The following is a 27,622-nucleotide window of genomic DNA, read 5'->3' on the forward strand; positions in this document are numbered from 1 at the left end:
TTGGGTTTTTTTTTTTAATCATAAGTTTTATGTACTTTTCATTTGCTTGTTGGGGTTTTTTCATCATTAAAAATGGACTGTTTTAAAATGTTATTTAATCTAAGGCTTAAAATACGCCATCTCTACAGGTAATGTAATTTATAATCAATCAAATAACATAAAGTTCTGTGATTCTAAAATTGTATTGTTCAGCTTTTAAAAATAATTTAGATGTTTACAAGCAGTCAGTTAAGCCCGTGTTTAACCTTGATTTTGTTTGACTAATAAAAGACGAAAATAGTTTATGAGGAATAATACTTATTCAGTATCATCCTTAGAGTTAATTTTTAGTTTTTCTATACATTCAGATGTACTTTGGAGATTATTTGCCTATATTGGAGCTATTCCTACTCTCATCTTTATAAATATGAGATCTTGTCTGAGATGTATGGTTGGCTAATTATTACATAGCTAGTTTATAGTGTTCTAATAACCCATTTAGTTATTATTATTTTTTTTTTTTTTTGCTAATTTCGAATTTTCTGTAACAGATTTACACAAATATGGTAATTGTCTTCCATCCAGAGTATCAATTGCCAGTATATAAATCATATGGGCCCCTCAAAAATGCACCTACTTATCATTAGTAACTCCCACATTCAGGGTAAAGTAGAATTCTGGGAGTTCCTCAAAGGAAAATATGGAAATGTTGGAGTCAAAAAAAGAAAAATGGTGTTATATAGACATTAACTTTTTTTTGATCCTGAAAGTTCTAAACCATCCTAACCTTTGCCAGTTTTTGATCTGTTGGATTTTTTTTTTTTTTTTTGCCTTTTTTTTTAAGGAGAAATTTCATCATAGCATAGAAACAGATTGAAAGCTTGATTGCAACTAAAATGGATTTGTTTTGCTTTCCTTTTAGTTGTGCTGAGACTGATTGGGAAGAGGAGAATGCTGAGTACTTAATGTTCCAGGAAGTCCACTGTGATAGGTGTAATGGGGTTAAGAAAAGATGTGATTCTTGGTGCTTAAGAAGCTTTCACCTCATTCGACAATTAAGACAAAAATATGTTATTACCATTAACAAAAATAATTGGCACCATTCATTGATTATTTGCTATGTATCAGGTACTTCAAATAATCACAATATGCGGTAAAAGAAGGGAGAAGGAAGTGAACACTAGAATCAAAATAGAACTTTAAAACTGTTTTTCAAGCTGGAGCTAAAGGTTAGAAGTATCCGGAATGCCTGAGAAAAGGAGAATGGGCATTTCTTCTAAGGGATCCAGGATGACCACGGTCTAGTATCTGCAACGAAGAGGACAACTGCATCAGACTGGCTGTAGTAGGGAACCTGTGCTGGGGAACAGTGGAGATGAGGGCAGATAGGTGGCTGCAGCCAGATTATGGAGGATCTTAAGACAAGTCAAGGAATTACAAAGGGAACCCAAGAGGACTCGATGTCTGATAGGATATAAAGGATTAAGAATAGGGAGGAATCAGTTATGAAGCCGTGATTTGTTCTGTGTGGCTAGTAAAATTGGGGTGGCATTACAAGTAATAGGAAGGTTGAGATGGAGAAACTGATGAAGAAGAGAAGGCAAGTTCAGTTTGAGCCCCCACAGAGGCGGCACAGCTAAATGGTGGTCAAAAATACAGAATGGGAATTTTGGTGATAATTAGGATTGAAGGAAGTGATTTTGGAGCCATTAACTTAAAAGTTTGAGAAGATTTGGGCACTTCCCAAAGAAAAAACCTATGAAAAGGATAGAAGACCGAGGGAAAAAACCCAGGAGAGTATACAGTAAAGGAGAAAGGGAAGAGGTAGAAAATGGTGAAAGAGTAGTCAGAAAGACAATAAAAGGATAAGAGAACTTCAAGAAGGAAGTAGCCGTGAGAAGATAGCATACTATAAAGAGATGAAGGAGAAAATGGAGGAGATTAAGCACAGTCAGATGGTAAGACAGTGACCGTTGGGTACAGAACAGACTGGTGGAGCCCATACCACAGTAAGGAAGTCTGTCCAGGAGGTTATTGCCAGAAACATGATTCAAGGTGCTGAGGGACTAATGTGAGAGATAACAAACTTATTTATGACCTACATACTGCAGAAGGGCAAATATAGTGAAGAAACAGAGATCTTATGAAAACAAAGAAATACGGTTATTCCAGAGCCAGAGACTGTGAATTAACCCTAACTGTGCCAATATCAGCCGCATTATCTGGGTTAAGGACCCAGCTCTCTGAGCCTCTGGATCCTAATGAGTACAAGAGAGATACTAACCTGCATGCATCCATGCATACTTCACAGAGTTATTGTCATTCATTCATCAATTTAGCATACACTTATGTAATTCTTACTCCATGCCAGCCATCTTTGTATGCACAGGTATAGAAAAGTGAGCAAGACTGTTTCTATGACAGTTGAATAGGAATCAAAGGAGAAAATCATTAAGGTTTTGATCATGGCCAATTAATTTAAAAAAGGGTGCTGTTTGAGACTGGGGACAATAGAGGAAGCCATGTTGCATTTAGATTTGGACTGAAGAGAGGTCACCCAAGTGAAGCTGTTACTAATGATGATAGATTTGAAGGAGATCCACCTCTGCAGTGAGAATTGAAGCTTCAATAGTTGAAATGCTTGCCAAGAGATTGGTGCAAAAAAAAAAAAAAAAGGGCCAAAGTTTGCCGGCTTGACTTTGGCTGGAGGAGGACATACGAGGAAAGTCTGAAGGATGAGAGTCAGGAAAAGTCAGGTTAATAAAGACAAAAGCAAATACAGTCTGGAGATTGCTGTGTAGTCATTAATAGAATCCTTGTTTGATTAATTTTTAATGTTTTAATGGAGTTTTTTTAATGTTTTAGTTAATATCTTGTTGTGCTTTACTTATTCTATTGTTTTTAGTCAAGAATGAAATTATTTCAAAGTGATATTGTTATTTAGACATAGCAATAGAGTACATCACCTACACACACAGCTCAAAGTTGCTGCTTTGTAGAGCCAGAATATTGTGCACAATTCTGTGCTTGTGAAGAAGGGGAAAATGCTGAAGGACTAGTTGCAGAAATATTCCGCGTGTGAACAGGTGCTTCAAAAGTAAAGGAATAGGAATTATTTAACCTGCACAAAAGAAAGCAAAAGTTATTTGCTGTATATAAAAAATATTTTCTCCTGGACTTGTCCAATTATTTTGTTTTAAACACAAAATTGTCATTCATCTAGAGTTGGACTACTACAGTGAATGGTGATTTGGGCCGCGGCATACTGAAAGAGTAACCAGGAATGAGGAAGGAGGAAAGGAAGGATTTTACCAGCATCTAGTACAGTGCTTTACATATGACTAGTATTGAATGAACAAAAGAAATTATTAAACCAAGAAGTAGACTTCTAGGACTTCACTTGAAAACAATTACATGCAGGCTGAGCCCATCATAATGCTATTCTTATATGAATGACAGCTCTACATTTCTGCTGAGAGAAGAGCAAGTAGAAATAGAGTTAAACTGAGCTATTGTGAATAATGTCTGACTTTTATTGAGTTATTTTAGATACTGAACACTGAATTGGGTCCTTTGTCCATACCAATCAAGTCAATCTTTATAATAGTTACTCTTGTATTGTGTGGCTTAGAAAACATAGGTTCAGAAAGTTTATGTAAACCTATCTAAAGTCACACAAGTATGTGGAAGAATCAGAATTCCAATCAGGATGTGCCCAGCCTGAATCTTATATTCTTTAATATTCCCCCATTACAACAAATTGTCTGGTGGCACTATGGAGAGTCTTCTTTAGAGAGATCATTACAAATAGGGTGGTTTATGGGGAGTTTTTGCGTAGAAGCAAAGAAAAATCATATGACATTGCAAGTTATTTTTAAAATGTATAATTGAATTCTATGCATTACCAGGTTTGGTGAAAGTTAATCTAGTAGCTGCTTATTAGGAGTTAGCAGATTTGATAGAAAGAAGTGGGAAATTTTTATTAGTAAGTTTAATGACAAATACAAGTGTACTCGCCCTTATGAATAGGCTTGTTTATATGTGACAGTGGTTTATTCTTTAGTACAATTTTTACCCATTTTAAAATAATCTTTGCTGCATCTCCATGTTGATTATTATTCTATTGACTCAAAAATGGTTCTTTACTTTTTTATCTTCTTACTTTAATGAGTAGACTATAGAAAAATATTTTTCCATGAGTTAAAAAGAAACAAATTTAAATTTAGACTATGGATCTACTTGATCAATCACCTTTTCTTCTGCTTATTATAGCCTCTGAATTTCTATAGTATATATAGGACTTTATATAGTGTGCTATTGTTTTGTGTAAATTGTGCTTCTGTAAATTCCCTGAGACCAGAGTTCACAACTTTTATTACTTTGTGTTAAAGTAGTAATCATATAATTGGTGCTCAAAAATTTTTCCTGTTTTTTAGTCTTCATTTGATCGCTGAAGGCAACAAAATTATAGACAAGCCAAGAGCTCCACAGCAGAGAGCAGGGTCTATGTTGTATTCATTTTTGTGTCCTCCAGGCTGTGATAGTACTTGGCATATAGTAGCAATTCAAATGACTCTTGCATGAAGAAACGAAAGAATAAGGCAAAAGACTGAAACTGGAACTTTTCAGAAGAAACAAGGGTGACCAATAAATCTTTGAAAACAGAATCAACCTCTTTTCGTGATCAGGGAAATGCAAACTAAAACAAAAGAGATACTGTTTACACCCATCAAAGAGGCAAAATGGAAAAATCTGGCAATATCAACTGTTGCCAAGAATATAGAACAATGGAAAGTCTTATACACTAATGGTGGGAGTATAAATTGGCATAATAAAATAAATTGGAAAACATTTGATATTATCTAAATTTGGAGATTCCCATACCTGGCAACTCAACCTCTGGGAAATCCCCGCATGTGTGCACCAGATGTGTACAAGAATGTTCACAGCAGCACCATTCATAATAGACCCAAATTGGAGGCAAGCTGATTGTCTATCAAGAGTAAAGTGGGTAAATATATTGTGGTATAGTCATACAATGAAATACTACAGAGTAGTAAAAACAAAACAAAACAAAAAAATGGATTGCATCTCCTCTTATCAACATGATGAATTCCAGGAAAATAATGTTTAACTTAATAAGCAAGTCAAATACAGTATAATCCCATATTATATGAAGTTTTAAAATGCTAAATTAAATATATTGTTCATTGATAGACATATAGATGATAAACCATAAATAAAAATAAAATAGTGGGGAATGGGGAATGGAGAAGATGGAGAAAAGAAAAAGTACACAAAGGACTTTCAAAGTACTAGTGGTGCTAAGTGCTAAGTTGGGTGGTGAATACAAAGGTATTGATTCTCATTTGATTATTTATACATTTATATATTATATAATACAGCATTATATAAATGCTATGCTATTCTATATATAATATATATGATTTATATATGCTATTCTATATATTATATAATTATATATTTTATGTTATGCTATATATAATATATAGAATAGGATAACATATATAGCATTATATATGTAGACAGAAATGTAGAGCTGTCATTCATATAAGAACAGCATTATGATGGGCTCAGCCTGCATATAATTGTTTTCAAGTGAAGTCCTAGAAGTCTACTTCTTGGTTTAATTGATAAATATATATTATATATAGAATAGCATAACATATACAATGCTATATGTTATATATAATGTTATAATATGCTATTCTATATGTTATATTATATATTATATAGAGAGAATAGCATATATATAATGCTATTCTATATTCAATATTGAATTAAAATGAAAAATAAAAATAAATGATAGGTAATGTTTGGGCCAACTCTTTGGAATTATGACATGTAAGTGATATTTAGTTAAGCAAACTTCCTTCCACTCCCCTCTATTGCCATACTTTATAATGGTGCTTTTTCTGAAGTAGAAAAGTTCCAGGTTGAACTTTCTGAAGTTGTTCTGAAAGCAGGTTGAAAATGGTAAATGTGAAAATTAACCACAAGGTGGCATCCTGGCCTCATGTGTCTTGTTCTGATTCTTTAATAAAGTAATCCCACTTTTGAAATGTTGAGGATTTTTTTTTGTTGTTTAGTTTCTTTCTTCTTGTTATCAATGTGCTTTATTTTACTTGTATATATACTGTGCTGTCAGATTAAAGACTGAGGAAAGCCATTCAAATAAATTCAATGCAGCATGTATGCTGGTTCAGCATGTGACGTTCATTCATTCATTCCTCATTCCATCACTCATGCATTCATGTATTCATTCATTTAACCAATATCCAAAAATATTTGTTGAGCCTCTTTTCTATATCAAATAGACGCAGGGCAAAGAGGTCCCAGAGACTCAATGATAAGCAGAAACATAGTCATTTTCATTTGCTTTGAGTGTGGTGGCGAAGATAAACAGTAATCATACAATCACAAATTTAAATTGTGACTGACAAAGTCTGTGAGGAAGAAAGGAGAAATAGGTGGTTCATGTAATTCTACAGTGAGGTTTTGAACCAGTGGGAGATGTCAGAGGAGTGATCCATTTGTTGAGATCTGAAAGATGAAGATGAGTTACCTAGGTAAGAAAGAGAGAAACGAACATTCACGCAGAAAGAACATGTGCAAGGCCTTGTAGTAGGAGGGAGCAAGGAGAATACCAGAGGCTGAAAGAAAGCCAGGAGGGCTGGTTGGCAAGGCAGAGGTATCAGAGAGAGGTGAAGAGAGCCCTAGGAAGGAGGCAGGGGATGGATCTTGCATGGCCTTGTAGTGAGGTGAAGGATTTTGTCTTCACTCTAAGAGCATTAAGGAGCCACAGCAAGGAGGATGAAGTAGCAGCTCAAAACCCATGCCCAGTCACGGGTGGTTCAGTAGTTTTATGAGTACTGTATATATGAAAGATCCTGCACTGAGTATTAGTGGCCCAACTCTGTTCACCTTTGTGTGATTCGCTTTTAGATAATGAGGGACATCACTTGAAAACAGTAATGCAATTTTAATCTCAGCCATGCTCACCAGATTAAAGATTTTTCTTTTAAAGAAACATGACCCCATTGTATTTATTTTGAATCAGACTAAAAATCATTGCTTTTGAAGACAGGAAACATAAAGTGTGCTATCCTAACAAACAGATAGACCTATTTAGCTCATCCACAACAAAATAAAAACTCCTGGCACCTAAAAATATAAAAGCTATAAAAAAAAATGTTTGTTTGTTTTATGGTCACTTTGTCTCAGAAAGAATCATGTACTCAAAATTAGGAGACCTGGATCATGTCACTGTGGGAAAGATGATCTGACTTGGCTGTGCCTCCATTTTTCTCATCTGAAAAATGAAGAATGGTCTAGTTTATGTTCTTCTAACTCTGAACTTCTGCAAATCTGTGAATATATTCATAAAAATCAGTATGTACATGTTATTCATTTAATGTAAAGAGAATGGATATTGGGGGAGTACCTTGGTATATATTCGAATGAAAGTGTCTGAGTGGGAAAGCAGAAGTTGTGTATAAGACAAATGAGGCCAGGCACGGTGGCTCATTCCTGTAATCCCAGCACTTTGGAAGGCCGAGGCAGGTGGATCACCTGAGATCAGGAGTTCAAGAGCAGCCTGGCCAACATGGCAAAACCCTGTCTCTACTAAAAATACAAACAATTAGCCGGGCATGGTGGCAGGTGCCTGTAATCCCCACTATCAGGAGCCTGGGTCAGGAGAATTGCTTAAACCTGGGAGGTGGAGGTTGCAGTCAGCTGAGATCATACCACTGGACTCCAGCCTGGGCTACAGAGCAAGACTCTGACTCAGAAAAAAAAAAAAAAAAAAAAAAGACCAAATGAGACTTAATGTGGATATTAAAACACCTTTAATAAACTAAATTTGAATAAACTGCACTACCATTTATTGATAATATGCTATGTGTCAGGTCTTATGAACATTATCTCAGGTAATCCTCAGAAAATCCTTATGAGATAGCTTTCTTTTGTAAAATTCTATTTTATGGCTGGGTATGGGGGCTCATGCCTGTAATCCTAGCAGTTTGGGAGGCAGAAACGGTAGGATCACTTGAGTCCAGGAGTTCAAGACCAGCCTAGGCAACATAGCAAGACCCCCATCCTAAAAAAAAAAAAAAAAATTAGCCAGGCATGGTGACCCACACCTATAGTCCCGGCTGCTAGGGAGGCTCAGGTGGGATGATTGTCTGAGCCTAGGAGGTCAGTACTACAGTGAGCTGTGATCGTGCCACTGCATTCCAGCCTGGGTGACAGAGCAAGACCCTGTCTCAAAACAAAACAAAACTATTTTACTAATGATAAAAACAAAGCTTAGTAATTTGTCCAAAGTTCAGTAATTTGTCCAAAGTTGCATAGCCATTAAATCTCAAGATGCATCAGGTCTGTCTGATTTCAAAACCTGTTCCTCTAGTCTTTATACTTATTATACTATTTGAAGAGTTGAGATATTTTATAATGACTTATAAATATCGAATAGAGATAAATTCACTAGAATTATAAATATGGAGTTCAAGTTGTTTATAAGTGGTTTATAAACTTATAAGTATTTATAAGTGGTCTGATGAATTAGCACCAAGAATTTTAAGAAGCTCCTACATCTTAAACAAAATTGCTTAGAAAACTTGATTTAAGTAATTAAACATGCATTTTCCTAGATATGGCTGTGAAGTTGTTGTATTATTAAGCAAACAACTTCCTTGTTAATGTCTTTACTGTATCAGTAGAAAACACACTTACGCAATTTTTTTTTTTTTTTTGAGATGGAGTTTCACTCTGTTGCCCAGGTTGGAGTGTGGTGGCACAATCTCAGTTCACTGCAACCTCCACCTCCCAGATTCAAGTGATTCTCCTGCCTCAGCCTCCCAAGTAGCTGGGACTACAGGCGCCTGCCACCATGCCTGGCTAATTTTTGTACTTTTAGTAGAGATGGGGTTTCACCGTGTTAGCCAGGATGGTCTCAAACTCCTGACCTTGTGATCTGTCCACCTCGGCCTCCCTAAGTGCTAGGAATACAGGCGTGAGCCACTGTGCCCAGCCAGAATTTTAACTCTTACACTATACATTTAAGCATAACAAACAAATAACTTTCACCACTTATCTCACTGTGTCATATCCTAAAGACAAAAATTTATCAACTTTGTTTCTTCTTTTGTCCAAGCTCCTGATATCCAGAGCAAAGGGATTGTCTTGTCTGCTGCATCTTGGTGTTTGGAGAAGTGGCTAAATGCATTTATATTGAATTATTGTTCCTGTGTTGTTTTGACTGTGGCTCCCACTCTTGGGAATCCTTGGGGTTTGAGGATCACATCAAAAAAGTATCTCTGGTATGAGAAATGGTCAGTGTGGCCAGATAATTCATGGGTTGAGCGCTGAGACTCGTTTCCCATGATCGTCTTGGTCAGGAGGCACTTGGTGTTTTAAGCCTGTTCTCTTGATGCAACACATATGCCTTAAATCTGTTAATGATTTAGTAGTGATGGACTTATGAATATATTTCACATGGGCCCAACGGCCTCTCAAGCTTCCTTCCAAGTATCAGTAAAAGATGTGTGTTACCACAGGCAAGGCTTGTCCACTGAGCTTGGCCATACCCTCATCTCCCTTAGCTGATGGGTCACCAGCTTGCACAGGTCTTTTTGGTTTTTGTTTTTGAGATGGAATCTCCCTCTGTCACCCAGGCTGGAGCACAGTGGCACCATCATGGCTCACTGCAGGCTTGAACCCCTGACTCAAATGATCCTCCTGCCTCAGCCTCCCGTGTACTTGGAACTACAGGCACATGTGTGCCTGGCTTGCACATGAGTTTTCATGATGTTACCACACCCAACCATTTGTACTATGTTACGCTTATCTTTTCATTGTCAAAACCATAAAATAAATCTAACAGTGGCTGCTTGTAAGATCAAAATGTGACTGGCTTAGTTCTCATTTAAGAGTGGCTTGTGCCTGTGACAGAAATGTGTTATCATTGAGAGTTAAATATGGTCTATGTGCCTCTGTGTTTTGCCCTCATGACTGCAAACACATCTCCGTCAACTTGCTAGGTCCCCAAAGAAGACAATTTGATGCAGTTGCGCTGGGACAGACTGGTTAGGACAGGGAAAGAAGCCAGTCATTGCTGGCCTAGGGGAAAGTCCACTCAAACAGAGCTATGCAAAGCTCAGGTCACATTGTTTTGGTGGAAAAAAAAAAAGTCTTTAGGTTCTCTGCAATTAAGAAAAAAGGTTAAAAAAGAAGTGCTGAAAGACCTAGGAAGGTAAATCCTGTTCAGCTTGATAGCTTATAACCAGGAAAGGAGGGGTTAACTCAAGATATTCACTTGTGTTCAGAGTCGTAATTTATCACTGCACTTATACAAGTAAAACATTATGAATAATAGCCATTCTTTGCAAAATACTTTTTCTTCCGCGTGAGAAAATGTGACTTTGTTTTCATTGTAATGAAAACACAAGACTTACAATGCAAACTTGATACAAGAAACTTTAGAGTTAAATGCCAAGGTTATTCAACCTCTTTCTACCCCTTAAAAAAAGCTTATAATACATTCTGTTACATCCATGTCACACTTCATATGCATGAATCTCTTCTTTTCCACACACTAACAGAATGACAACAGAGGTCAAGAAAACCAAATATTTAGTTTACAGAAGGCTAAGAACTTAGAGGCATATAAAAATGTCTCTGGGCATAAGATTTTTGAAAAATTATACACATATTAACTGTTAACTGCTATCAAAAACATTCTTTAACTATAGGCCGAAGAGTTAGGTCAGTTAAAAGGCCCTTTCTGATAATGAGAATTATTAAATAATTATTAATGGGTTACTGGACAGGTGTTCATAGGTCAAATGAAGAATTTTGTTTTATGGCAAATGGACCTATGGAGTATAAACATTCAGAATAATCCAGCATTCTCCCTAAACAACAACAACAACAATAACAATTTCTTATCTTTTAGATCCAATGGAAGATTGGAAATGACTTTTTTTTTTTCAAATTCAATTTGCTTAGCACTTTAATACTTCACCATTTTGCCACCTTTGTCAACCACTTTAAGTGAGATTATAGAATTTTCTTTGGTAGCCTTTAAAGAGTAAGTTCATAGATTAAGAAAAGATAGGTGTGACTTGATTGAAAGTTGAGTTAAAACTAGAGAACTGCCAAAATAATTTCCCTTTTATGTTGCATTATAAAGTGGAGTTATTCCTTTTTTCATCCTTTCATATATTAAAATAGTGAGATGGAGTGATTTTACGATAATACTACAGCTGGATTTACTGTCATCTTTAGTCCAAACTGATCCTAGGTAGGCTGAAATCCTGGGGGAGTCTGAATAATTCTGAGACCAAAAAAGCAATGTCAAAAGTCACAGCCTAGAGGTCAAAAGTATGAATTTAAGTATCAGTTTTCAGATAGTTTAACTCATAGCTTAACCTGCTAGGAATGGCCTTGGATGACTAAGCTTTATTCTCCAATTCCTAATATGTAAGTAAATAAACTATTATTTACTCTACAGGACAGTTATGAGGCTTAAATGAAGAAACAGATGTCAAAACAAACACTTAGCATGGGGCTTAGTATAGATAACAACTGACCAATATTAGCAGTTAGTATCATAATTGATTTTCTTTTTCAGACGTGCACCTTACAGTAGGTACTGGTTCCAACAGTCAGAGCAGATTCCCTGACCACTTCCTTTCCTTTCCTTTAAAGTTAGAAGTGAGGGAGCCATGGGAAAAAGCACCACGTGGTGCCTACAGAACCGTATCCCGTCTGCCTCTGGCCCCTCACGCAAGATTGTCTACGTAAGCTCAGGGGCTTTTTCTTCTTCATAAGTCTCCCAACCAAGTTCAAAGACTTAGCCTTCCAAATAATATGAACTATAGTCACAGTTTATGATGTCATGTTTGCTGCAATGCTTTGTTGTAGTTGCTGAAATACTCACAGCCTCAGTCAGTGCTTAGATCTTAAAAGAATTATAAGGGGAAGTCAAACTCCATTCTTCAGTAAAATGCAGCAGAACAACTAGAAGCAGTCCCATTGGGCAATAAAAAGTTTAAATGCATCTATTTTTAGACCATTAGGCTTTCAAAGTCAATCAAGATTCTTCGATTTGACTAGGACTCTATCCTATTGAGATATTTTAAATGGAAGCTAAAACAGCCACATTTTCATCTATGTACAACTCTAGCCATGAATTTCTAAAATTGCATTGGAGTACAATGCTGTGTTATTGTATTGCCTAAAATCTGAGATGCATTGAAATTTTTTGTTTTTACGTTCTAGTAATTAGGGAGTTTTATGGTCAATGTGTAAAGTTATGTTGTAGCGGTTCTTTTTCTTTAAAAACTGATCTTCAACAATAGTGTATCTCGCAACTAATGGAGTCTTAGACTCATGGAAATACGGAATTCTAAAATCATATTGTTTTCTCATGATGTTACTAAGGTGATTAGTCTGACTTTATGATAACTTAATGATTGGCAAAAAGAACAATTTGAATATATAAGAAAGATAATCCAAAAGGCTTCATTATGTTGATAATACATATGCACAGGTGCATAGGAGAGCCATGTCTCTGGTTAATATTTGAACTTTTCCCTAGCTGCTTGGGAGGCTGAGGTGGGAGGATCACCTGAGCCCGGGAGGTTCAGGCTGCAGTGAGCCATGATCACACCACTGTACTGCAGCCTGGGTGACACAGGGAGACCCTGTCTCAAAAATATATATATATAAATATTTCAACTTTTTAATGTTTCAACATCACTCTTTTAAAGTTCCTTCATATTTCTTCAAAAATGCAATATCATATTTGTGGTAGTAAAATATCCAAAGAAGAGCAAAAAGCCTCCTCCCTCTAGCTCCCAGAATCTCCTTTTGTCACTCTTAGTGCACCTCCTTCTTTTGAGAATCCCTGTGAATAGCTAGGGTGGCAGTCATACCTATCATTATCAGTCTATAGGATTGTACTTTGATGTGCCACTACACACCATGCAAAACTCAACATATACGGTGCAATGCTGGGCACACAGCAGTTATTTAAAAAAAAAATAGCTTCTGGCTCACTGATGTGAACTTTAAACAAAACTTCTAATTAGTCACGCACATAGCTTTAAAGAGTTGGGAAAACACAAATTTCTAAAAGTGTTCCCTTTTACCTTTTATCCTGTTAAAAATCCTTTGAGTTAATTTTGGGACTTTTACACAAATAAAAGCAACCATCAATAAATCAAACCCTGAAAATTCTTTTTCCCTAAAATAACTTTAAAGGGTATGACTCTTTTTCTATTTTGGTAGCAAACATGAAAATTACCACATCTGAAGGTGGAATACCACCTTCACAGAACACTTGGATGGGAGATGGCAACCTCCGATGGTCAGGTTGATATAAACAGTGATACGTGATGCTAAAAGTCAATCATATGAAACACTGATCATAATTAACTTGAAATGATTGAATTACTGACAATGATTATCTTTAGGAACACTTTCTTATTAACTATGTTGCAAGTTCGTTTGCAAATACTTAAGTCAGTGGAATTGAAAAATAATAATCTGACTGGGCATGAAGGCTCATGCCTATAATCCCAGCACTTTGGGAGGCTGAAGTGGGTGGACGAATTGAGCGCAGGAGGTCAAGAGCAGCCCGGGCAATATAGTAGGGCCCTGTCTCTATAAAAAATACAAAAATTAGCCAAGTGTGCTGGTGCATGCCTTTGGTCCCAGCTACTTGGGAGGCTGAGGTGGGAGGATCACCTGCACCTGGGAGATCGAGGCTGCAGTGAGTTATGATCACACCACTGCATTTCAGCCTGGGTGACAGAGTGAGCAGAGACCCTGTCTCAAAAAAGAAAAAAAGAGAAAGAAAAGAAAAAAAGAAAAAAAATAATAATACATATATAACCTGTAATACAAAATGTAAGAAAAATAAAAGGAAAAGAAAGGGAGGGAAGGAAGAAGGAAAGAAATTTATCTTAAAAATATTGAATTCAAATAAATTTTAAATTCCTGATCTCTAAGTTTACATTTCAAAAAAGGAAAAGTTCTCTGAATGCTGACATTACAATAGGCATACATTCAGGTTGTAGATCTTAAAGCAAAAATTATATGGCCGTTGTCCACAAATCGTGATTATAAAGTAAACACCTAAGACAACGAAATCAATTTTCTTATTTGCTATCTCATTCTATTAGAGCCAACTGAAAATATAGGAACCACAGGGCTTATACACACGAGAAACAAGGTGATTTGCTTTTGCCTCCCCCGACCTTTTCATTACCCACTTACAGACAGAAATTAAACTGTTTGCTTGATTTTTTCAAAACCAGAATACTATAAAAGTCCTCCTACTTTTTCCTTTGAACAAATTGATAAAGCATAATAAAACTTTCATTCTTTTCACGTTGTTTGGCCCAATAGCTTCAGGAGCTCTATGATGGTTTATTTAGACCTCACTGAAGCAGAGGCAATACCCATAAAACTTCCACAGCAACGAACAAAATTGTCATTGAAGCACAAGGGATTTATCATTAGGATGTATGTACATACCTATCATGTATGTATGTGACGTCTTTAAAACACTCTACAAATCTTTTTGAATTGCAACATGTATGACATGTTCTAGCTTATTATCCTATATTTGGTATACCATTTGGAAGTCTTGAATTTGCACTTTCCCAAGAACTGTAGTTAAGAATAAAAGGCAGAGGAAACTGATTATTTCTTGCCTCCAAGTATCTTACCTGCCTATGCTTAGTTTACAAGCTCAGATAAATGTTATTTTCAGGCAAGCTGTGAATTATATCAAATGATTTTGAAAGACATAAAGAAAAGCCATAGCTTGGATTGTTAGTAAACAAAGACCTCTCTTGAAATTCATGTCGACTTTCCACGTAGAAAGTGGAAGGAAACTTTTCTGCAAAGCAACTCATCCACATAAAAAATAGTCAAAAAGGACTTCATTTAATTAGTGATATGTAAAGACTCTTGCATAGAAAAAGGTTACAAAGTAATGCAAAAAGACTAGGTACAGTAATTTTAAAACAAATATTTAAAAGTATAATTTTGCATAATGTTTAACATTCTGTTTATTGCTTTCTCCACACAGTAGAGAAATGAAGTGCATAATACATGTTGTGTCTCTTATCTTTTAAACATAAACTCTCACATGCTTGATTTCAGCATAAGAGATTATTTTGTCATTAAACGAAATCGAAAAAACAAAACCACAACCCCATTACATAGCACTAGTTTAGGCATGGGCAAAAATAACTTATGTACATCCCATTGCATACATTCATCTTGCTTTGGGATCAAATGCAATCACTAACTTGACAAAGAGCTTTAAAAATTGTAGCTTTTCTCTTCCCAGTGCTCCCTCCTTGCTTCATCACCTCCAGAAATGTAACTTCTCCCAAAGGGTGACAAGAATAGATGTTGCATTATTAGGAGAAAATGAAGAGGATAAATATATAAAAATAGTCCAAATGAAACTGAATAAATTAAACCAAACTCCTACAAACTGGAGTTTTCAAGTTGGCATGAATTAAATAGCCTCTGGTGGGCACATGGTAGACAACTGCTCATAGGTGCACTATATAAATGTAAGGTTTATATAAAGAAGCACCATATTTTGAGCCATTCCAAAAAAAAAGTGCCTGGGGGCTTGCAGGCAGAGCAGAAATGCTTGTTAATCTGACAACTGATGAAATAATTGCTTATACCAATGCACTGCTAAATGTCACCTCTTGGCATGTCTGTACAGAGAAGGCAAACTAAGGTAAAACTAGATCTTCCAACTTGAAAATTATTTTCAGCAGTCATTTTGACCAATAAAACCTGTTAGTTTCAGCAGAATACTCTTTCTGGCATGGTATTAAAATGTCTGCAGCCTATTGCAAGACTTCTGTCCCGTTCCTTTCTTAACCTATCTTCCACACTTGTCTTTCCTTGTGCAATGTCATATAGCCAGAAGAAAACTTCCTAAGCTCAGGCACTTATGAAACATGACTCTCTCACTCTCTCTCTCTATATTTTCCCATCTAGTCTCCAGATAATTCAGTCAGGGCATTTTTCTTCCCCAATTCAGACATAGTGATGCACTGCTGGATGGTACAGTCCATACATTTTCCAGGAAACTTCTAAATGGTAACAAGTGTGAAGTTTTCAAAAGTTGCGATGTCAGTTACCGAGCTGCCTTAAACCAAACAAAAAAGGGAGAGAGAAAAAAGAGAATACCACATTTCTACTCGTGAGGTTTGTGTCTCAAATAGCTTTATTGTTCCTTTGTGGATCTGTCGGCATCTGTATGGCTACCTTCAGGGTGCAGAGGTTTTAAGCTGACTCTGAAATGGAGGACATTCAGTTACTATTGCAAGAAGTTCAAGAAAAATTTAAAAAGCTCCAACTTCTGTCCCCCAGGGTCGGTAAGGTTTACTGTTTGTTCCACTGCTGGTCTGCTGAGGACTGGACGTGGCTGATACTGACAAGGGCGGGCTGATGGCTGTGGCCGCGGCCACTGCTGCTGCTGCGTTTGGGGGGAGCATGGGGAATGCCCCCGCGAAGGACAGAGGGAAGCTGTGTGCAGCCGCGGTGGCTGCTGCAGCTGCAGCGTGGACGGTGGCAGAGAGGGACAAGAGAGAGGTGGAGAGAGGTGGTACGCAGGGGGCTACACTGCCCGTGGATGGCATTCGGAGGGCTGAATCCGCGTGGGCAAACGTGGCCGTGAGGAGAGCAGAGCCGTGGGCAGGAGGCACTTCTGAAGTTGTGGAGAGGCGACAAGGGGTTGACTCTGAGGCATGGAGGCCGTTGGGCTGGAGCAGGGCTGCGGGCAGGTGGTGGAAGGCGGCGGCCCAGTGATGCGGGTGGAGCGGATGATGGTGGTGGGCCATGGAGGATGTCATGGCCGCTGCCTCCCGCTGGGTGGCGCAAGTGCTGAGATGAGACACGAGCCGCACCCGCAGCGGATCCGAGGAGTCCAGGCCTTCCACTGAGCTCAGGTACCGCGCCACTTCTGTTAGGCACTCTCGGAATCCGATGCTCATGAAGTCCATGGCAAGAGCGTGTGCGTCAAAGTAGCCTAAAAGTGGGTTTGAGCAAAGTAGGGGACATGGGGGGGAGGTAGGGGTGAGAAAACGGTATAGTTAAGAATAACCACCCACTGATGTTCCACTCTGTCCTTCAGAAGACTGAAGTCGAACGATAATCCTTTCTGAAAATATTGCCAGCTATTTATGGTTTTAATTTTGTGCAGAAGTCAAGAAGGTATACTTTGCCACTCACATGTGTCACAACTCTGGCAATGCAATATGCTGCAGTTGTTCTTGCAGCTAAATATCACAGTGGGGAAAAAAATTAAGAACATCTGCGTTTCAAACACTTCCAGAGAAAGAAATGGGGTCTCCCCTTTTGTATTGTGGGATAGTGAAATTCCCCAGGAAACTTTTTCATGGAAATACAGAGTTCCAGTCTCTCTGTCTCTGTCACATGAGTTGGAGATTAAAGGGCTTATCTGAAACATCTTTACTCTCTTGGCATTTTAACAGAGATGCCAAGTGCATCTTAGCAGCTTGAGGACTTTAGAAATGTGCTAGAATCGCCATAAATTCATAACTGCTTCTTGACTCACAATGTTTTTTATCAACAAAGTGAAAACATCTTGTCATAACTTTGTATAAAAAATTTAATGAAAACAAAATGAGTTTTTAAAAAATATTTGGTTTCTTACTTGAAGAGCTTATTTTTCTGTCCGTAATATAAGGCTAAGTTCCTGATATGAAAATACTGTATGTTAACTCCTAGTTTTTCTGAAGTTCAAATATATGTCCTTACATTTTTTTGGCATACACCCCAGAAAAAAATGTATATTAATTTTGTCAGTGTATATGCATGCACTCCTATACCTATGGTTACTACCATAAAAATGGTTAGATCTTGGTCACATTTATCTGAGTGTCTGTCTGAAGACAATACATTAGAATAGAAAACAATAATGTGTAGTTATCAGAGTGCCCATGTAGAGCACAATAATAATCAGACATTTGGGGGAAATGTTGCCTTCTTGCACCTGGTATATACAAACAGATTATTTTTCATTTACAACTTTTTAAAAAGCAATTTCTAAATCAAAAGTTTAGTCTATTCATTTTGGGGATGTGTATATACATGAATAAGAAATATCACATTCGAACAAGGTTATTTATTAATTTATTTATGTTTGAGACAAGGTCTCACTCTGTCACCCAGGCTGGAGTGTGGTGGCCCGATCACAGCTCACTGCAGGCTCCATCTCCCGGGGTTAAGTGATCTTCCTGCCTCAGCCTCCTGAGTAGCTGGGACTACAGGCATGTGCCACCACACCTGGCTAATCTGTTTGATTTTTAGTACAGACAAGATCTCGCTATGTTGCCCTGACTGGTCTAGAACTCCTGATCTCAAGCAATCCTCCTGCCTTAGCTTCCCAAAGTGCTGGGATTACAGGCATGAGCCACCACACCCAGCAGTTATTTTTATCTAGAACATTTACTACATTATCTGTTTATGTTTTTGCTGATCAAAGCATTACCTGTTTATTCATCACCTATTAAAAATTTGACTATCTTAATCTGTAATCAAAGAACTTCGGAAATAGTAGTCACATATATCCAAAGTCCTAAAGCTAAAATTCCAACGATTTGGAAGTCCCCAAAAGATATTTGTGGCAAATATATACACTACTAAAACAGAAACAACAATAGTACAAAGCTGAAACCAAGAGAATACCATGAAATATGGAAGATCAGCAGCAAAAATAGTTATCATCCCAGGACTCTGACATAGTTAACAAATAGAGCCTCCTGGATTAGGATGAAAAGCTATTCCTGAAGAAGAGGTATTCATGGAAAGATTTCACATTTTGGTCCTCAGGGTTCTGTAGGGCTTTGTAGACTTCTGACTCCCATGAGAGAAAGACAGGGGTAATGAATAGAATAGACAGAGTCCAGAAATCCAGAAGGATTTTGAAACTTAGGTTATTCTACTAAATCCTCTCTAGATACTATTGTCATACCAAGACAGACTATAAAGAAGGAACTGACAGAATTGGAGCCCCAAGAGCTTCTAAGAATTTTCATTACTGGTCATGAAGTAATTGAAATTTGTGGTTTGCCTGCTATGTTGTCATATATGGTTGAGCTCTCTGTTGTATCTTAAGGAATATAAATTATGCAATTCCTATCCTATTGTGGACTTCAGAGGGAATTGAGGATAAGTAGCTCCCTTTTGTGCATGGATGTTGGGCCAACAATGACATACATGTCCATACCACTCCCTCTATGCCAGCACTATTCTATCGGCCTTAAGTAAATTAACTTGTGACAGCCTTATGAGTTATATAGTATGGAGACTACAACTGTCCTCTTTTTACAAATGATAAAACTGGACCAGCTCCCAGGGGACAGTAATTTACCCAAAGTCACAGAGCTAATCAATGACAGAACCAGTATTTGAAATCAGGCAATCCAGCTACAGATGCGATGCTCTTCACCACTGCACTATGAGGCAATTGGTAGTCTTTTACAATGTTAACCCAAACTGCCAGCTCCCTTCTTTTTTTTCACTTTTTATTTTTGCTGCGATGGAGTTTCACTCTTGTTGCCTAGGCTGGAGTGCAATGGCGCGATCTTGGCTCACCACAACCTCTGCCTCCCGGGTTCAAGCGATTCTCCTGCCTCAGCCTACTGAGTAGCTGGGATTACAGGCATGCGCCACCATGCCCAGCTAATTTTGTATTTTTAGTAGAAACGGGATTTTTCCATGTTGGTCAGGCTGGTCTCAAACTCTGGATCTCAGGTGATCCGCCCACCTCGGCCTCCCAAAGTGCTGGTATTATAGGCATGGGCCACCACTCCCGGCTGCCAGCTCCCTTCTTGAAGGCCATTCTCCAGTGCAATGACCGCTTCAATGACCTGACAGGCGACGTGGATGGAGCCTACTTGGAAATATCTGTTCACAAACTATTCTGGGACAAATTTTAGGACTGTTCGGGTGGCCAAGAATAGCAACCAAGATGGAACTTAGTTTTTATAATAAAGCCTAAGAACAATATTACTCTTTAGAAGTACGGCTCATGCCAAATATTTGAAACCCTGATAAGAAAACTTAGACTTGTGGCTCACAATGCTAAGGGAAGTAAAGCAATCAAACAAATTTTCTTGTAGCATGACTAATTCAATCAGCATCCTAATATCCTGAGGTAGCAGTTGTAGAGACAGCATCATGGGGCTGCAGGGGCCTTTGGTGCTCATGCCGCTAGTGTAGCCTTCAAAGTGCAGCCCAGACTTTTTTCTTAGGTCAGAGGCACAGCAGTGGTCAAGCTACATGGATCATTGGCTTCTGTGATTTAATCCAGTTATCTTTTCTGTTATGTAAGAATGTTTGCATTTCATGCCATCATTCAGGATGGTTCCTTGAGAAGGTACAATCTGGGATAAATCAACCCATTGGGGCTTCTCTGTACAATGGTTACCCTCTCTCCTACTAGACACAGGAAAAAGATGGTTAAGATCAGGGCTGATGTTCTAGAGATCCTCAATGGTATGGCCATATAGGAATTAAATACTGGTAACAGTTGCTTCCCTCCAATGCCCTGCCTCTGCCCTGATCTAGGACCCATATACTGTGTAGTAAAAGGTTAATGCTGAGCACGGGGAGGCCTCCAGGATTTAGTTGGAGCCCTTAAATCCTTCTGATACCTTCTCCTTATTCAGTTGTTAAATGTACTGAATAACACCCTTGGCTAAGGTGAATATCCAAGGATTCTTTGAAGGATGAAAAAGATTCAGAGGGGCAAAATCAAGTCCGAGTTGTGATATGTAAGTGGGATAACGAAATCTGAGTGAACTAGGATCTTAAGGCTATTTTTAGCATGAGATGAGAGATCCTCTCTCACCACCTTGACAATTCCTCCCTAAATCACTATCCAGTACAGAGGACACCTCTCTAGGGCCCTGGACCTGGAGTGCCTGCCCCTGTTTGCTTTCCCCAAGAATGACTCTGCTCCATTAGTGGCTTCTAGTGTAGAGACTTCCTACCTGCACTTCAACTGTTCTGTTTGGTCTAAATTCAAGACCAGTCAAAATTTGAAAACAATAATGAAAATAACTCTAGAGTCACTTCCTTTGGAATAGCTGAATTATTTTCAGTCTTAGCCTTCATTTAATGAAGAAGGAGGAGGAGAAGGAGTAGGAAGAAAGAAGGAGAAGGAGGAGAAAAGGATTGCCTCTAACCTCCTGTTTATGTTTGGATGTTTGTGTGTTTGTTTTTTGTTCTTTCTGTACAGATTCCAGCATGCACTTCTTAAGTTCTAAACAAATCTCTGACCAGGCTGCTGTGAATGAAGCTTTACTCCCACAGTATTATGAAAGCAAACACAAGCCCAGGGTCAAGTGCTTCTTTTGTTCCAGAAGTTCTTTCCCACGAGTTCAATCCTGCCATTAGCATTGATTTCCACGGCTTTAATCTGGGGCCACCTATCTCAGCTTGTTAAAGAACTGTTCAGCTATGACTTCCTTACAATATTAGTGGGAATAATATGAAAAGAGAAAGGTAAAAAAGGCAAAAAAAAAAAAAAAATGAAGTCATCTACTTACCTTTACCCCCTGTTGCCTGAAGCATCTTCAAATGATCCACTGTCATTTGCAATATTTCAGCTTTTTCTAACTTTGCAGATCCCTTCATAAATAAATAATAAATTATCGTGTGTCCTACAGAAACTAATTTGAAACATTATACACTGAATTTAGCAGTATGGCTTCAATTTCCCTCTCACTAGACAATTCCAACTTGTACTTTTTCACAGAAAACTTCAAATTATTTTCAAACCTTACATGAAAGCACTAATTAATGTCATACCTAATGACAACTATTTGCCATTTTAACTTTTAAAGACTAAAAGAAACCAGAATAAATGACTTTTTTTAAATCATAAGAATAATTATTCTCCTAAGATCACCACAGCAAAACGATTTCAATTGTAAAAATCTCAAACTTTGCATTCAATCTGTATCTTGGTTAATAGTATGTTTTATTATGGAGCATCAACAGTCTTCTATAAAGCCAAAGTCTAGAGGAGTTGCATAACAACTGCAGAAGATAAGGAGATAGAATTTTAGCAACTGATTGTTAAATTTTTTTAAAATAGAAAATTCCAGTAAGTCCTTTCACAGGTCTACTAAATCCTGAAATAAGGTATTCACACTAGAACAATATAATTGGATCTGCATTTCAAGCAGATCCAAAAATTTTAAAAGGGAAGACTTTTACGGTTTTTTTCCTCCAATAATTACCAGCAGGTGTCACTGTGAATTTCTAAGCTCACAAACAAGAAGCAATAATTTACTACTTACCTAGGAAGCATCATAAATGCTTGAGGATTTGTGAACCTTTTAAAATAGTTCTTAATAAAATTGTCTTGCAAATATAATTCTATGTCCCTGCTTTCAAAATAAGGAAACCTCTAGTAACTAATTGAAATACAAATGTGTCATTTCAAACTGCCTCAGGGACTGTGGGTGGCTCCTCATTTCCTGGAAGAGCTAAATAATTACCAAAATGTTCTCTTTTTTTCTTTTTTAAGGACACTAAGGTTTATTTCAGGCCTCTATACTTTACTTGTTTTGTAAAAATTATCAGCACCACATACGGTGAGAGTGCCAGAGTTACTTAACTGCTCTAAAGAACACTTTTCTAATCATATTGTGACAGGGCCAACTCACTAGGGTTGGTAGCCAAGCTCTGCAAATGGGAAAGCTTGTGTTTATGGTAACTAACTGCCAAACAACTGACGTTTGCTTTTAAGGTTTAAGTCAACATTTAAGAAAAAAAAAATCTAACAAACCAAGAAAAAAAATCAAACAGACTTCGCCTCATCACTGCAGACATTTTAATACTCCCAAATTTTAAAAACATCACTGATTACTGGCATTTTCACTTGAAGCCTATTGGCACTGAAAATGCTACTAATCAAAACTACAATTTCCACATTATTTTTAGTTTATCAAACAGAGTCTCTGCATATAGATTGGGTGTCTTGTCTTAAAAATGTATAATCAGTAGCATATTATGTTTTGTATTTGGTCAGTGTTTAATTTTTCCATGAAAATGGTACAAGGAGATTCAATAAAGTCACTAATAATTGAAACTGCACTTTCTGGATAATTTCCAAGGACTTTGTAGGGCTTGTTTTATAATGTTTGCAGATTCATGAAGTAAACAAACAAAATGGAATAAACAAACAACTGCCGTCTTATTGGAATTAAATGGGAAGTATTTTCAACAAGGACGTGCTGCCATATCCTTTGAAAGATGCTCTTAGAAATCTGTGTCATTAGCCACTGCGGCAGGCAGAGAGCCGCGACTTTTCTAAAACCACAGAAGATTTAAACATTTGGCTTTCTGCTTTTCTAAGCGTGCAAAATCTTTTTCTTTCTTTCTTTTTTGGTAAAGGAATAGGTGAACTATGAAAAGGGGCCCTTATGATTAATTTCATTTTTACCCAACTTCTACAAAGATGCCCCAAATCAAATGGCATTCTACCAAGCCAGGGATTAAAAATGAAAGCAAATGGCTTGGTAAATAAATTTTATTAGTATTGTTATTTAGGAAATAGAGCTAGAGATGGTACTTCTTGGGCTCTGATTGTTTTCTAATTAAAAAGATTACATTTTAAAAACATTTTGAGAAAAAAATGCTTTTTTTTTTTTTTTTTTTTTTTGAAGGATACTGTATACAGCACAGTTTTAAATAAAACCACTACTGGTATTCATAGAAAGAACAGAGAAAGCATGAACACTGTTACCCTTAAGGGGAAAATAAGCTAAAGAATGGAAATGTTTTTCAACTTCATGATGGATTATGTTTTTAATAGTTTTGCCACAACAAAGCATTTTATTGAAATAGCTGCTCTGTGCCAGATCAGGGCACATACACCATTATTTTAATGAGCTTTAACAAGAACCCACATTCCCAGATGAGCGAATCAGATTGTTTGAGCTTTTTTTGGGGGGGTGGGTGGGATGGGGGAGAGTCTGGGGAGGGGATAGCTTACTTGTTTTTCAAAAGCAGTTGGCACAAGTCTTCTCAACTCAGATAAACTGTTATTTATCCGATCCCGACGCCTTTTCTCTATAATCTATCCAAAAGAAGCAAACAACCAAAGTTTATGAATTCACAAATGATAAAATTACTCAAATGGAAAAATATAACTTACACATTAGTATGAGCTACATGAAATAAAAAGGGGAAAAAATCACATACCCCTCTCCTTTTCTTTCTTGCCATAATCTGAGATGTTGTTGTTGGAGAATTCAATCTAATCACAGAGCTAGTATTTTGCCTATGAAATAAGAAGAGTATGTCAGGTGCTACATTAACATAACAATAGTTTCTTCTGGGTACTTGTGGCACCCATTAAATATTCAGAGTGATTCCACAGTTCAAGTCTGTGTTATTTTATTCTTAGTTCTTGTTTCACTCTGAACAGACTTTGCTTTCAGCCCGGCTGTCTCTTTTCAGGTAAAAATTACGCCTTAATTTTTTTTTAAATGAGTAATCCAGATGCTAACCCATTGGCCAAAATGTCCCAGAATTTTTACTTGAAAGTCTCCCAGTGAAATAATTATGGGCAGTTAGGGTGAGAAGTTAGGTATTAGCATTTTCTAGTTCCACTCATATATTTTAAAGTCAACTAATCTCAAATAGCTTCCCTTCTCCCTCCTGTCACGCACACTGAACAAAGTAATGCCACTTTTTCAAATCAGGGTTATGTTAAGCACCACTATTAAACAGATGTGCAGTCATCATACGTCAAACTCTTTTCTCTAGGTGCAAACTTTAAAATAAATAGAAGCTACCTACTGTTTCAAAATTTCAGTTAGTCATATATTGCAACAGGAAAAAACTGACAAACTTGATGTTTTGCATACTAATCTTCCAAAAATATTCCCTAAATATGCCACTGATAGGAAAATTAAAACTCATTTTATTATAATGGTTTCTTTTGAAAATGAAACTGTAGGTGTGTCTCAGCCTTTAGTCTAAGCTTAAATCTCTAGAAGCTGCAATTCACCTTGGATTTACTAATGAAAATATACTTTTATATTTAAAGTTCTATCAAAGTATTATTTGGTCACATAATTTTTACAACCCTTTCTAGTTTGTATCTGTTTCTCTTCATAATTCATGGATACTATGCTTCTTTGTGTTCTCAAATTGCCCAGGTTCCTGTTATTTGTTCTCTTTCATTTTAGAAATGCTGCACACACCAGGTTGCTATTACCCCACCTTCTCACTTCTGGATCTTATTTCTGAATTACCTGTCCCCCTCATTTTCACCCCTTCTTTATGGGTTTCACCTTTCACGTGATAGCTTCTGTTTTTCAGACCTCATTTTTAAAGACGGCACAACACTTTAATGATTAGATACTTAAACCGTTGGTTTCGTGTAAATATCTTTGCTCTTGCAGATTTCAGGCTTTGCTTTGTATGTATTAGAATAACAATATGAAAGAAAACCAGTTTTCCAAAGGTAGGAAGAATTTCCCTCTTTGAGTGACAGCTGCAGATAAATAATTAAGGTGCTTCTGGTGATGCCAATTAGAAGCAATTATCATTTGACCCGCCTTGGCTCTAAAATGCCTCGGTAATCTCCCTCTGTCACAGGAAAGTGGAGGTCTGGCTTCTGTGATTACGACGCCGATCTCTTCCAGACTTGAGAACAAGCAGTCAAAGAAATGATGCCCTTTCCGATCCTTACATCTGTCACTCTTGCGTTAGCCAAGTCACACACGGTCAACCTGCAAAGTTCAACCTACCTATCCTTGACATCGCAGGTTGCTTTAATTCCTCCAAAAATCAAGCTGTGATTTTGGTATCTCAAAAAATAAAAAATCAAATTGTTTCTATGTTCTCCTGATCTATTTTGAAAGTGCCCCCAAATACGGTTTCAGTGGCTGGGGCATCGCCTGTCGCCCGGACGTTGCCGTTCGCGCGCCCAACTGTGACAGCCAGGACCCTCCCTTGCCAACTCCTGCGCTCTGCCTTTCAGTGGCGTCTCCCATCCTGGCCACTCTACCCCTACGGGGAAAACCCACATCCCTTGCCCCATCCCAACTCACGCTCTGAGATAGCCCACCAAACTTTCTCAGGCAAAACTTTCCCTCTCCACCCAGATGCTGCGGAGGGAGCCTCGGGATTTCCAGGGAGCCACGCATGCACAAAGCTACCCCAAGCTCCCGAGCTGCGGGCCGCTCCCGCCGAGCCCGCGCTCACCCCGAGTAATTGTTCTCGCTCCCCACGTCGATGGTCTCGTCCATGTCGCTCTCTGAGGTAGTCTCCTCGCAGGGGCGCTTCATCTCGGCGAAAGACCGCGCGGGGCGCAGTCCGGCCGGAAGCTCGGACGCCGGCCTGGGCTCAGCACCCTCGCGCCCGCCTCCTCCCTCCCCGGGCCTGGGCAGGCGCGGCTCCGGCGGCGGCGCGGTCAGCTCCTAGCGGCTCTTTCCCACGCCGCAACTCTGCTCGGCCGCAAGAGCCGGCGCCGGCCACGCCCCCCCGCGCGGGTAGGGCCACCTCACCCGCCCCCGCGCGCCGGCCCTGGCCGCCCGCCTGGCACCGCCCCCTCGCTGGTCGGCGTGGCCCGCGATTGGCTGGACCAGGGGGCGGGGCCGCGCTCACCAATGCCTGCCGCCGGGCTCCGGCCGAGGCGTGGGAACGCGGCCGCGGACCTGGGTCCCCGGCGCAGCAAGCCGGCCGGGAGCTGCCGGGGCGAGCGTGAGCGCGGTCTTGCTAACCCCAGCTGAGGGAGCGCGCGGGCACGGCGGGGGCGGGCCCTGGACCTTGGGTTTCTGTTCTCCGCGCCCCGCGGTCTCGCGGGCGAAGTTTCAGTCCTGAGTGTAAAGAATAACCCCGAGCGCCTGGCAGAGTGCGAGCAGGCGCGTGTGACGTAGGGAGGCGCCGCGGCTCCTCCGGCCGCCCCACACGATGGTCCCCTGTCTGGACCAAAACTGCTGACTGGCTGACCCGAGCAGTCACATTTGCCCTCTGGGCTTTTGAAACCCTTAAATCAAAATTGCTTTTGAATCTGACAACTCCCGAGACTACTTCCGCGGCCTCGGGGCTGTTTCATATAAGGACGCGAGTTTTCCCGATCAGGTCGGTCGGCCAAGATACGATTTCCAATTTGCGATCCATCAGTTACTTCCATTGGGTCTTCGGCCCCCAGGGACTGTGGATCGTAGAGCCCCGCGGAGAAGCCCGTGGACGGGGGCTGTGTCAGCTCTGATGGTAGGAAAGACTAGATCAATGACGCGGGCATTTCAGAACATAATTGTAGATTTTCAAGTTCGAGTTTGTCGAGCTTGGATTATCCAGATAATTGCCTCCAGTCTCCCTCCAGTCCCCCTGGTGTGTGCACTCGCAGCCGCAGAGTTAGAGTCCGGGACGTGAAGATTGGCGCTTGGAAATTAAATTTGGTTTCTAAAGTATGAATTCGTGTCCAACAGTTCGTGCCTTGGACAACGTGGCTTGTGTAAAACTCAAGCTGTATGTTCAAAACATGTTTTCTAGCCGCTGGTTCTCTCCAAGTTATGTA

At 38.8% G+C, this 27,622-nt stretch overlaps 1 protein-coding gene across 1 annotated transcript; it reads right to left on the bottom strand.

Moving 5' to 3' along the window:
• Positions 1-14,942: 14,942 nt before the first annotated feature.
• Positions 14,943-26,604, bottom strand: HEY2 (hes related family bHLH transcription factor with YRPW motif 2). Its single transcript, XM_050788712.1, has 5 exons — positions 26,305-26,604; positions 24,292-24,370; positions 24,083-24,166; positions 21,627-21,708; positions 14,943-17,077 (listed from the first exon to the last, which is right to left on the bottom strand). The coding sequence occupies exons 1-5, from the start codon at positions 26,385-26,387 to the stop codon at positions 16,392-16,394; spliced, it is 1,014 nt and encodes a 337-aa protein (XP_050644669.1). The 5' UTR covers positions 26,388-26,604; the 3' UTR covers positions 14,943-16,391.
• Between the last annotated feature and the right edge of the window lie 1,018 nt (positions 26,605-27,622).

Source organism: Macaca thibetana, chromosome 4 (assembly GCF_024542745.1).
Source record: "Macaca thibetana thibetana isolate TM-01 chromosome 4, ASM2454274v1, whole genome shotgun sequence".
NCBI lineage: Eukaryota > Metazoa > Chordata > Mammalia > Primates > Cercopithecidae > Macaca > Macaca thibetana.